This window comes from Lineus longissimus, chromosome 18 (genome assembly GCF_910592395.1).
Source record: "Lineus longissimus chromosome 18, tnLinLong1.2, whole genome shotgun sequence".
Lineage (NCBI taxonomy): Eukaryota > Metazoa > Nemertea > Pilidiophora > Heteronemertea > Lineidae > Lineus > Lineus longissimus.
In genome coordinates this window covers 14742696-14755293 of record NC_088325.1, presented here as the reverse complement: position 1 = coordinate 14755293, position 12598 = coordinate 14742696, and the positions used below count along the sequence as shown (strand labels likewise).

The window sequence follows — 12598 nt, the reverse complement described above, 5'->3', positions numbered from 1 at the left end:
TGGTTTAGGGGTCGGTACAAGCGAACTTACTCAGAAAAACATTTTGGAAGTATTTTGTTGCTATTTGGAGTATTAAACGCAAATTAGGCCTACTTGAGACCTCCGGCCAGACATTCCGACATTTCAAACCTGTAATATTATGGCATTACTTCAATTTTTGTAAGTAGATTACGAATTGCAAGAACTACAAACAACATTGTCCAATCCCTACCGAAAAATAATACGAAATACAAAATCAGATTTTATGACCTTCATAAAACCGCAATTCGCACTTTGTTGGACTGAGTCAGGAGGTAGTCCAGGGAATTCTCCTCCTGGATTTGCAAGTTATATGTATCAGGAAGCGATGTATATGATTCAAAACCAAGAAAGCAGAATTTGCTACTATACAAATTCGGAGTTAAACGACGACACCAACACTAACACAGCTGCTGCCATCTGCATGTACAATTTATAACTAGCCCGTAGACCCGTTTCGACACATGCTGGAAGGCCCGAGTCAGTCGTATCCTCGTCGTTTGTGCCGAATGTTGCCCTTGAGTTCAGGATGGTTTTGGCATGGTGCGATTACTGATTTCGGCGCCATCTTTCACATAAACAGTTTGCCCAGCCTGTCCAGTTCCCAGAACCCCAGGCGAGTTGAGGCGAGATTCTAGGTGGTTACGTTCGTCAGTGCTTCTCCCTACTGCTTGTCATCGCCAGAATTAACGATCAAATCAGAATCTGCATGAATAAACATACCTGGTCTTACTTTGGTTATTTTCCTTTTACATATACATGTATATCATTCTCAAATCACCTTAGGTAATTGGTATAATCGACCGTGACACTAAATATCCTTCGTGAATCAAACAACGGTGTTCCAAAGATTCGGAATATTATGTTTAGCATTCATCATTTAAGGAACGGTAATCGAATTTGTCAACCATATCCTCCTCAGGGAAAAAACAACGTGGCCGCGATAATTGTGTGATGAACGTTAATGAAATATGAGTTGATGTGATTTGTTAGGTTGGGGGGATTGTGAGCGGATGGTCTTACATGCATCTTCAAGATTATCTAAGCAAAGCCCTCGTCGCAGTGAATTTTTCCGAATTAAGATATCTATTTACATACATGATAACATTTTGATTTCGTATCGAAAATTCAGGACAACAATGACTGCTACAGTGTGATTAATTGGAACGAACAAAACCTCAGGTAGAGACGGAATGACTTCAATATGAGTGAGGTTTCGCTATTCCGTTCCAAGAACCATCCACCGCCACCCACTTATGTGGAGGACTTCATCAATTGTTGAGATTTCAAAACAGAAAACCTTAATGACAGCAACAGCTGGGCCAAGGCCTTGTGTTTGGAGTAACTAAATTAACTCTAGGCATGCTAACCTGCTATTATGATATAATGCGCTCTTGTTAACTTTTTCATCATTCCTGAGCAGCAGCATTTAACCTTTGTACGGATACAAAAAGTATGTGATTACAGTAATTTTCATCAATTAGGCCTACTTGTGAGATGATTATGTTATGGGCTACTCGGTATCGGGCGTGCATCTACCAAACATCTTGGTCGTCCAAATCAAATCTAATTGACGCCGGTCTGTTGAAGTGACTCTGTCATAAGGGCATTGAGGGTAGGTTCGATCTTCACCCCTCTGCAGGTGAACACTCCTTTGAGGACGAAGTAAAACTAATATTTGTATACGCATGCGTATTGATAAGTAACCAACTAAAAAGAAAGCATACGCATTCAGGGTCGATCACGCGCATGCGTACATGAAACTGGATACAAAATCTGGAAATTGTGTTCGAACTTCTGCCGACCGCGGCGCTGATTTTAAAGATGCATAAACAACACAGACGTTGATTCAGCGGCAAATGTTTTTTGAACAGCCAATAACGAAACGTTGGTAGTTCATCACTAATGGCACAGTTTCTCAGCATCGCTGATTAAACTGAGCCAGCCAGCCAGCCAGGACGGACTGATGGATTTATCATTTTCGTATTATTCGTATAGGACTTCCAGTGTAAATATACCTAAACTGCCTAAGGAACGTACAAAACATGTACTTTTTATTAAGATTTCGGTGTCGAACGAACATCTCGAAATGTAGGATGTGAACTTAAAAGTACGTGTTAGATACTCTTACGCAAGCCCTTCTGAACGGCAGGAGCTATACGTTGGATAGGCAAACTTGCCTTGGCGACAACGACAATTCTTGCTGGCAATACTACGCATTCATTTATGGATTGATAGTGTTTAATCTATGTTTGTGACTAATTTTATATTCAACATTTAAGGATGCCCTGGCAACAATTGACACGATACAGCGAAGAATTCCCTGGAGGATCATCCTATACTAAAACCAAGTATACATTATATGGATTAATTGCTATAACGTAAGTTAGCGTTCTAAACGGACTGTCATAGCCACGCATGTCTGGACCGCTTGGTGACCCCATTTCCCTGGGTGTGTTGGCCTGGGTAAAGAACAGAAATAAATAAGCGAGTATCACCTTCTGTATACAGAAAGAATACCTATGATTAATTGCTTCTTCAGTAGTGTTTGCTTTGTTGCCAATTCTTTCATATCTTTTCCAACAACTCGGAGATACGGGGCTCTGACCGGACATGACCTCTGAACGATCTACTTGCCATCCATCACTATCTGAAGGCCTTGTTGTCGAAACACTTAGTTATTTGTTGTCATTCAATATAACAAAACGGATTATTTGTACTTGTGTTTCGACCCCTCTCGGCCAAAGAAGGAGCTTACATGGTCGTATCGATTTTGTAACTTAGGACGATCAAATCGAGTTTTGGTTGATAAATAAACTTTATGCACATGCAATATGAAAATCAGACATAATTTTTTTTGTGTGTAAATTGGTCTGGAAAATTGCACTGCATATTGACTGGCATAAGTTTCGTACCATGCTAATACTTTTAGCGCCGGGATATGCGGTCCCAGTCTGTCCCTAGTTCCCACTATCGTTAATGGGTTCGGACACAATTAAAACTATTTCGAAATGGTTTTGGCGAACCTGCTGATGGTAATCTGTTTGCTGACTGTTTGATCACAGCTAGCAACTCGCTAAAATGCCATCCCGGGAGACGCTGACCTCCGGCTCCTGCTTATAGCCTGTGTACCATTGGAGCGCTGCAGGTCGAGATCTACGACCTCCGCGGAAGGCTTAGTGTCTGTTCGGGACCTGAATTAGATGATTACATTTGTGACATCAGCAGATCCCATGGCTTGGCGACAAGACTACATCAGATTGTCGTCCCCAGGACTTATTCACCGCTAAGATTCTTATACAGAGCTCATGATTCGAGTTCTTTTATAATCGGTCTACAGACATTGATTTCTTGAAGGAATATTGGCATCAACATAGTTACAGTCCCAAATGATAATGAAGTACCGAGCTTCGGGATTTCGCCCGAAGTTGTAAGCTGATTGATCGAATAGTTCTTTTCTTATATCTGGCAGTCGTGATTAGCCAAGTCGGGGATGACAAGACGCAGGTCGATTATCGGAATATTCAGGCCACAAATCAATACGTTAAGCGCAAGGCAAGCTCCTTTCTTTAGTGAAATGGTATTGTAAGTCCTGAAGATTGGGATTTCTGCAGCCAAATGATTGATCAGGTATGCGGAGTGCTCCCCGGGAATATTACCCTTTCATTTCTGCCCAAGTTATCATCAGCAGTATACTGGTGACACAATGCAGATAAACTCCGTGTGAAATGTTTAAGGATATTTATGAATGTATGAAGATTGAATATCAGGAGAACCAACTGGTTACATCGACTAGCTCTTAAGAGCCGATTGTCCCTTCTGTATGATATTTGGAATTTCATACCATGAGAGAATAGATATAAAAAGGTAACATGCTTCTTTGATTGCTTTTGGGTTGATAGACTGGTCTACAGAGTCTGCAATAATCTGTCTGTCGTTGCAAACATCATGTTTATGAAAATATGAGTTGAAAATCCCGTCTGATTATAATTCCGGGTTTGCAGACTAATTGATTGATGGTAGTCTGTTTGTGACCGATTCCCAGGTCGAGTTGTTGTTGTAGTTGGACTAGGCTAGTCCAGACTAGATTTCGTGCTCTGACAGTTGTGAAGTGTGGCAAATGGTACTCATCGATGAAGGGAGGAAGAGTCCATTGGTTGTGTTATTTGTGGAGTGGATGGACAACACCAAAGAAAGCGCCGGCCTCACAATACCAACTTTTCAGGATCGCTGAAAACCGGACTTCTTGGGCATCGTCGCTACTCTGTAGAAGTAGAACAAGACTTGTATTTGAACCAATCCTGGTTCAGACACAATGAGGACCAATGGGCTTGATATATACCTGTTGAGGTACTGACTTTTAACTCATTGCCATTTCCCCTTACCTGGCCGAATAATACGACAGTTCGTCCAAGTCAATGAACCGGGTTATAGTCCGCTGCACCAACCAGGATAAAAGTCATTTCAGGACTGTACCAAAATGAGAGAAACATATTGAAAGAGTTTGTAAAGTTCGGGTTCGGAGGTTTTCTGCAAGATAATAGTGATAATGATAGTGATATCAATAATAATATGTACATTAATGAATAAATAACAACAAAATGAAGAGAGAAAAAAAGAGAAAATGTGGTGGATTCATAGGTATTCGAACTCGTGACCATCGGGTCGAAAGTCCAGCATTCTAACCATTGAACCACCAGGGCTTTCATATTTGTGTGGAGATCTTCGTCGCGTCTCATAGTCAGGCTATAGCGATCTGAACCTTGTGTGAAACAGAGCGAATTTTTATTTCACACAAGGTTCATATCGCCATGTTGAATGCTTTGAGAATGTTTGTGTGGTTGCCCCTTTCATGTACTCTCTTGTACTGCCAGCTGCCTTGAGATAGAACAGTTCAATGGCCTATGTCTGGCCCAGCAGGCTTGCTTGTTCTACAACGTAACCTTGACAGTGAGTTATTATGGTGTTGGTACACACTGGATGTTGTTATGCTTTCTACGTTGTACCCCGTTGCCACCGCAAACAGTTACATCGTAACTTATCGGTACAAATCCACAACGCTGTTTAACGTCTGCAGTGTGGGCTTCCCATTCGGTACCCCGGCTATTGCAACCGCAAACGGTAGGACCGTATCTCAGCGGTAAAAAGATCACGCTGTCATGCCAGAAAATGTGACTGTAGATTTCTAAGGTATTACGTCCCAATAATCTAACCTCTAAATACCTTTAATTCCTCGCCACCTTATTTCTTTAACCTTGTGGTTACTTTATTAGAAACTGTAAAACATATTGGATCCTGCGCTTAGCGACGCATCGTGTATACAATCTTTTGGTGTTAGATTCCAACCGTAAACCATAAGATAAGATGGATCCGCGATTGTTTTAGAAAACACTTGTCGAAGACATCTGTTATTTGTCCATGTATCTTTCAATCACCACCCAGGTGAACTCAGCAGTGTGGGAGTTGGGTACACCTGTAGCTAGAAAGGCTAGTAATATCATCGCTAACGCTCTTTTTATGAAGCTGAGCTGGCAGCAGCCGTTTTTTTCCGAGGTTTTCTTTGGGATTGCACAAAGGTTTTCTCGAGGATTTCGTTTTGTATGGTCAGTCAGTGACGTCACCTTGCCAATTTACTTCTGTAGTGGGTGCGTTTTAAAGAGAATGACCGTCCATACTATGACCAGCATTTGCCTGAACTGCCCAAAAACTAAAAAACGAGTTTTTTCATAGCTCAGCGAAGACCATTTCGAACTTCGAACATTTTTCAGCATAAGTAATTGAGTTACGTCAATGTTCCCCACATTGAGGTGAACGACAGTTTAGTTACAGTTACCTCCAATCGTCTTCCCATGTCTGCAGGCCGATTAGCTCCTGCTAGGTGCTAATGACCGGATTCGCCACGGCAACTTCCTTTACGTAACCCACAAACACTTCCTACACGGTTCGTATAATTTCTTATGTTTTTTTCTTTTTTATCTTTTGCAGCTTGGTATGATACGCGGTTGCTCCAAAGTGGTCCACATAACGCGGTAAAACTCCCCACCAAGATTATTATGGCGGCTTTCAGTGAATACAAACTCGATCTTCTGTTCGTATCGCTGCTCTTTAATGTGATGTTGATACGTGCTTCGTATCCGCAATGCGAAACCATCACCAAGAACTCTTGTAGCGGGCAAGATGAAATCCCCACGACTGTCATGCCTACAATAGCAGAGGCGGGAGAGTATCCGTGGGAGCACAGTGAGTTAGTACACTATCTTCACCGAAGTTGCTTCTGTGACGAACTGTGTAAAGTTCACGATGACTGTTGTAGCGACTTTCAGGATAATGTTGATACGAACGAGGGTACAAAATCGACTGATTCTGTCTACGGAACCCGATTAGAGTTGTACAAGAAGCATTTGTCTTTATCACCTTTGACGAGTATATTTGGATATCATACTGATGGTGTATCGAAAAGAGAAGCTATCATGGGAACATGTTGGGTAGAGACATGCCCCGAGTATTTCCAAGAGGAGTCCGTGCGTAAATTATGCGACGACGACAGAAATACCTACGGAGATAAGTTTCTATGGTGGCCGGTGAGTAATATGAAAACTGGTATCACCTATCGGAATATGTATTGCGCCCTCTGCTGGGACGATAGGGAGATAGTGTTCTGGGAGATTTCGGTGGGATGTACCTTTTCCAATGATTACACCGGTGAGTATTTCGACAGTCTCATGGCCGATCCTTTAATGGCAGATGATAACGAAAATTCCCGACCAAAGAGGTCGGAAGCAACGACTGATTCCGGAATCAAGCCGAGTGATCCCGAAGCAGGCCCGAATTCTGCCGACGTAACGCCGTCTGGTGGAACGGATATACTTACCAAGCTGCAGCGTTGTAATAAGTATCTCCTGAACCCGTTTGGAATCAGAAATCTTCGCAATTTCAAACTGAATATAATATCAGTTTGTCCTGGGAACTGGACAGACACAACTGTGGCCGAATTCTGTGGCAATTATACTTATATTATATACGACAATTCAACAACCAATCATCTGTATAAGAATATCCACTGTGCATTGTGTAATGGTGTACGCGAGGAGAACATAGTATGCAACTGGAAGCATATGGATTCGATCACGTTATCCTTAGGATTCGGTTCAAGTATGCAACCATTTTACCCGATAACTGTGTTATTCGAACCGCTAGGCGGACGGGTCACTGTCACAGACGGAGAAAAGGTCCAAAACGATCCATTACAAAACTGCGGGAAAAATCAAATTTTTGACTTATTTCAACAAAAGTGTAGAAAGGTATTCTGTCCACCGCTACAGGAATTTATCAATGGGACGTGTATTCGTAGATTTGCGCCAAGAGTAATGGCGTTCCGACCACTGCCGCCCAACGGCAGTGACATTCAACCCGGGATAATGTGCCCGGAGGTCAAATACGGGCCAGAGGAGTTTAAGATTTTAGAAAATGGTAACGTCGTCTTCAACGGTGACGCACGAGAATTTAACGCAAGTAATTTTCGTCTGGTGAATGGTTCGCTTTATTTGTGCGCCCATCACGTGGTCAGCAAAAACGTATCGGTCGGCATGGTGAGGACTATTTATGAATTTGAGAATGCCGCAATGATCATATCCGCTACCGGGCAAATCTTTTCCATCGTCTGCCTCGCTTTGAATTTTGTCATCTACGCTATTTTGCCGCCATTGCGCAACACCCCTGGCAAGACCTTGATGAGTTTAGTGCTGGCGCTCTTCTTATCACAGTTGACATTTCTGGTCGGTGCAGGCCGGACGAATAATTACATCACGTGCGTCCTGGCGGCAACTTTAATCCATTATTTCATCCTAGCGTCTTTCGTGTGGATGAACGCGCTATCATTGGACCTAGCTTTAGCATTTTCCGCTACCAACCTCCACAGCACGGACGAGAAAGCAAAACGCCGGCGTTTCATAGCTTTCAGTTTATACGGTTGGCTCGCCCCATTATTGGTCGTCGGAATTTCACTCGTGCTAGATCTCTTTGGTGACGCCACTGGGGAGTTCCGGCCGCGTTATGGCCGCCATATTTGTTGGATTTCAAACCCGAGCGCCGTCGGCCTGTTATTTATTCTCCCCTTAGCCATTCTTCTTACTATAAACTTGGTACTGTACATATTCACGGCTGTAAATATCTACAAAGCAACAGTCGCCGCAGATATGGTTCGCAAAAGGGACAAAAGGAGCCTACTCATATATATCAAGTTATCAGTTATAATGGGTGGGACCTGGATCTTCGCCTTCGTGTGGATCATAACAAAAAGTTCTGTTGTGCAGTACACGTTTATCATTCTCAACAGCCTACAAGGCGCTTTTATATTCTTCTCTTTCGTGTTCAGGAGAAAAGTATATTACATGTTAAGACAATACTACGGTCCAGATCGAAAGAGGAGTACCTCGTCCACAGGCAAGGCGGCAGCATATTCTTACACCACGGATGGTATAAATAATAGACTATACACGGTAAATCCGCAGCCTACAGGGATTCATCCCAGTGTCATGGGTACCGGGAGGCCGACTGCCCTTTGACTGTTGTGCAGTTTACCAAGAATTCGGGACCAAATGAATGTCAATATTGTATGTTGTGAAGGAAATAGTAAAGAACTTTCCTATCCGATAGCAGTAGTGGTTGTAGATGTATTCACACCAGAGGTTGAGAAGAGTAGTGACGTAGTTGACAAGACCCCTTGACCACTTTTCTACACCAGCTTCGCTTGTAAGAATGCAATGCTTTTCGCAGATAAGGTTTGATTCTATGTTCAGTCTCCATGTACATTGTACAAGTATCAATTTAGACATTTATACACATCAATTATCAACAAGGGTGAAACTGACGTTGAATATAGCCTTGAAAAACACAAGATGACGATTCAATTGAAGATTATGAGATTCTGATAGTCCTTTTATTCTGAAGAGTTGACAAGCTGCATTATCAATGCACTGTCAGATGAATATCTTGCATTAATTGGTTCTTTGACAATACATATCTTGTTGACAGGTTGATGAGCTACACTATCAGAGCACTGACAGTGGCAATCTTACATTAATTGCTTCTTTACAGATGGGCGGAGATGTAGAAAGACAATCAACAAGATCTAATGTAATTCTGTTGTGAGGTTCAGATTTAGTGGCTGCTATTGTACATATTCAGAGCTTTCCTAATCCTAACCGTGGAGGGATTTGTGTGACTCGGTATCTCGCATTGTCTCTCTCCGTGATCATGTTACTGAATCCTGATTCGAAATATGTAAGGGTGGAGCTCCCTCAACGCCTCTTCATCAATTTCAGTCATTTATTCCAAAGCATGACCATGACATCAGTTCAGAGACTATTGACTTAGGGCCGGATACGCTGTGTTTGGTTATCCAACTTGCAGAAGTTCCGAGCAGCATCAGTTTCGAACACGCCATCGCTCTTGAAACCATGGAAAGTGCTTCACCTGTCCCGTCACTGCCAAATCAGTATATAGCCTTTCGCTCTACATTTCCTTCTTGCACTGACTATCAGGGTGGGAGTGTTACAATCATTGACTTCGTTATCCATTGTGATTTAATTCCAATGTTGTATTCAGTTCATTTCCGCTGGCCATGAATGAGGCTGTTTACGTGATCATTGTGACCTCAGCCACAGCTATCAGCCAGTGCACCAAGGGAATCAATGTTCCCCTTCCATGTTCGTGGGTTCTTGTCATGAATAGCTGAAGTCTTTTCTGTCCCATGTCGATGTTATCGTTGTGACATCAGCCTTATCAGTCGCCACACTAAGGAAATTGTACCCATCCTTGGTTTCTGGTCATGAATAAGGCAGTTTGTCTTGTCCTTCTGCGAATTGCCGACCGAGGATTTGTGCTGATATGCAAAGCCACCACCCGGCTGTTTTGAAACGTAGCTTTAACAGACGATTTGATGAAGTTTTTAGACCATTTTGATTGAAGGACTGGAAGAAGTTCGGTGAATTAACACAGCCCACGAAAATGCACATTGGGAATATTCATTGGTGGATGAAGACTTTGTTACGTGTACCATTAACAAACACTGCAAGTGGTGTCCTTTGTCTCCAGACCTCGTCCACTACACTAGTCCGTATGCCGTTAAGTGCCCATTGTGTTGAATAGGTAATTCGATTAGCATGATTTATGGGTGCGAGTGGTAAAATAGATTGATTAAACTTGTCATTTCGTGATTGCATATTATCTCAGGGACCCTCCATTCGTTAAGAACAGTTGTAGCTGCCTGGTGTGTTTACTCCATTAAGATAGTGTTAACTCGTCCAACCACTTGATTATTACATTACAGAAGTAGTGGAACAAATATAGCTTGATGATATATGAATATTTGTAGGGGGCGAATATGGAGATTTGGTAAGGAAGGAGTTACCCTTTGATGAGCGAAGGCCACCAATGTGTTTGCCGATGAAGCAGGGTTTGAAATCTAGATGCTATGAGATGCGGTTTCAGACCATCATGTAGGCCTAAATGTACTAGGTATATCACTTGATTCATCCGGTAGCATTACATAACAGTGCCTGACATAGATCGAGAAGATGTTCCTATTGGTTGCTACGAATCAAGCTCACTCATAATCACGTATTAGCCTACAAGCATACATATGTTTATGTACGGCAGGCTGCAGAAGATCACACCTCACAATAACTGGAATTCCAAACAGTGTGTAACACTCCATGATGAATGATACACGTAGACCACAGTCCTTGGTAATTTCTTCAATCTAATGTAATTGTATCATCCCGTAACTTTGTGACCTAATAACCCGAATACTTTGTGCCCCACTGAGAGACCTTTGTGCTATTTAGTTCTACCTGTTTTTAGGCATATGCGCATTTTATCATCTTGTAAGAGAGGGAAATATCAGTACTAAGACGGGTGGTATCAAACCTCCTCAGGCGTCTGCACGTGTATCAATCTTCCAGATGAATACAACGTTTTACAATTAGCAAACTCCAGCTCTAAGGCCAATTATAAAGTGAGCTTCATATTGAGACACCCAGTACACCGATGAGGTAGAGCGGCAGAACCGGCTTAGCACTTTTAAGTCCGAGTTCAGTTATAGGCCGCACACAGAAAGACAACTTGTTTGTGAGCAGTCTGCTCTAAAGATGTTTGGTAAACATGGTAAAGTTATGGCGGTGGTCTTTGAGGAGCTACTCCAACTTTGAACACAGCCTGTGTTGTATAGTCAGAACCCTCCATCATTCCCTGAGATGCTCAAGTATACATAGCCTTCCCCGCGGACAGAACATGGGGCGAAACTAACTATTCAAGTTTGCCATTCGATCTTTGCTGGACTCCAATATCGTAGCACATGCTGTTCAAGACAGAAATAACCGAAACCAAACCGAGCTATAAGCCAATTACTAGGTAACTCTATATATTGATGTGTAAAATCATAAAGACAAAGGAACAACTGGAGAAAGATCTGGTACTCAATGGTTTAGTTCTCTCTTTTGCCACCAGATGGCTCTTATTACGATATTTCGGACGGTGTGTTTATGTGATGTACAGTCGCAACTAGATCGAATCGGGCTATATGAAGCTCCTCGGAGAGAAAATAAACAATCATGATACCCTGAGCGAATCGGGCCTGGGCGTTCATCGCGTTGCCAATCTGACGAAAGAGATAGGAATGTCACAATGGAGCTAATCGGCATGATTTAGTTTAGTTGTGACTGTCTCAGCTCTCTCAAAACATTGACAACAAGGTGTAGCTGATGGGAAAAACACAAGCAGACAGACTCTCCCACCATGTTAGTATCAAGTTGAACTACCAGATGTCGATTTGTTCTGGTTGTGACCGTCTTATCAACGAGACGATCCGGTCTGGTTTTTGCCAGCTGTCTCACCGCTCTAACCATCTGCTACCGCGTTGCCCATCCGGTGAGAGAGGAGACAGGCCCGTTTCGGTCTGGTTGTTCCTGTCTCAGCTCTTTCTCCCTCACCACATTGGCACACGGTGGAACCAAACCGAACCTTTGATGAATTGGGAATATGTTTCCAATAAAATTAAAAAAGGAGACACGAACACTTTTGTTTATAGAAACATGAGCCTTTATTTGTTTTGAATGCAAATATATTGAGTAGTATACTTTACATGGTAATCATGGCATGCGCTGAGTAGGCCTACCCCAATGGAGCATCTGTCGACGTCGTTGGACACATGACCAGTCATTGAGTAGTTCCTGCAGATCCCATTAGATGTTATTTTGTAAAGTAGGCCTGCCACATTTTGATTCTTAGGATAGTTCGTCCCCTTTAACGACGAAGACCACCTATAGCAGGTACTACATTGTCGTAGACCAGTCTATGGAACAATGAAATTTTATATTTCCTATACGTGTCTAGCATATTACATTCATCCACTACACTAATTCAAGTCTACTGTTAATTATTCATCCACTTAATTACAAAATTCCGGCATGCATGTTCATTTATAAACGATATATTTACACACAATGTACACGTCATGTTAGTAATATAAGTAATATGAAGTCTTGATAAATGACAGGATGCATGAATAATAATGTTCCCG

General features: G+C 42.3%; 1 protein-coding gene across 2 annotated transcripts; it reads left to right on the top strand.

Annotated features, from left to right (window-relative positions):
- Positions 1 to 1886: 1886 nt before the first annotated feature.
- On the top strand, positions 1887 to 8670 carry LOC135502547 (uncharacterized). 2 transcript variants are annotated; one of them, XM_064795496.1, is made up of 3 exons: positions 1887 to 2026; positions 2301 to 2399; positions 6004 to 8670. In XM_064795496.1, exon 3 carries the CDS (start codon positions 6072 to 6074, stop codon positions 8580 to 8582), a length of 2511 nt encoding a protein of 836 aa, XP_064651566.1. In that variant the 5' UTR covers positions 1887 to 2026; positions 2301 to 2399; positions 6004 to 6071; the 3' UTR covers positions 8583 to 8670. The 2 variants fall into 2 exon arrangements, with proteins under 2 accessions (XP_064651566.1, XP_064651565.1); XM_064795495.1 differs by having other exon boundaries at positions 1887 to 2128.
- The last annotated feature ends 3928 nt before the right edge of the window (positions 8671 to 12598 follow it).

What these genes read in the sequence shown, in the direction of transcription:
- LOC135502547 (XM_064795496.1), top strand. Translation starts at nt 6,072, where the DNA reads ATGGCGGCTTTCAGTGAATACAAACTCGATCTTCTGTTCGTATCGCTG.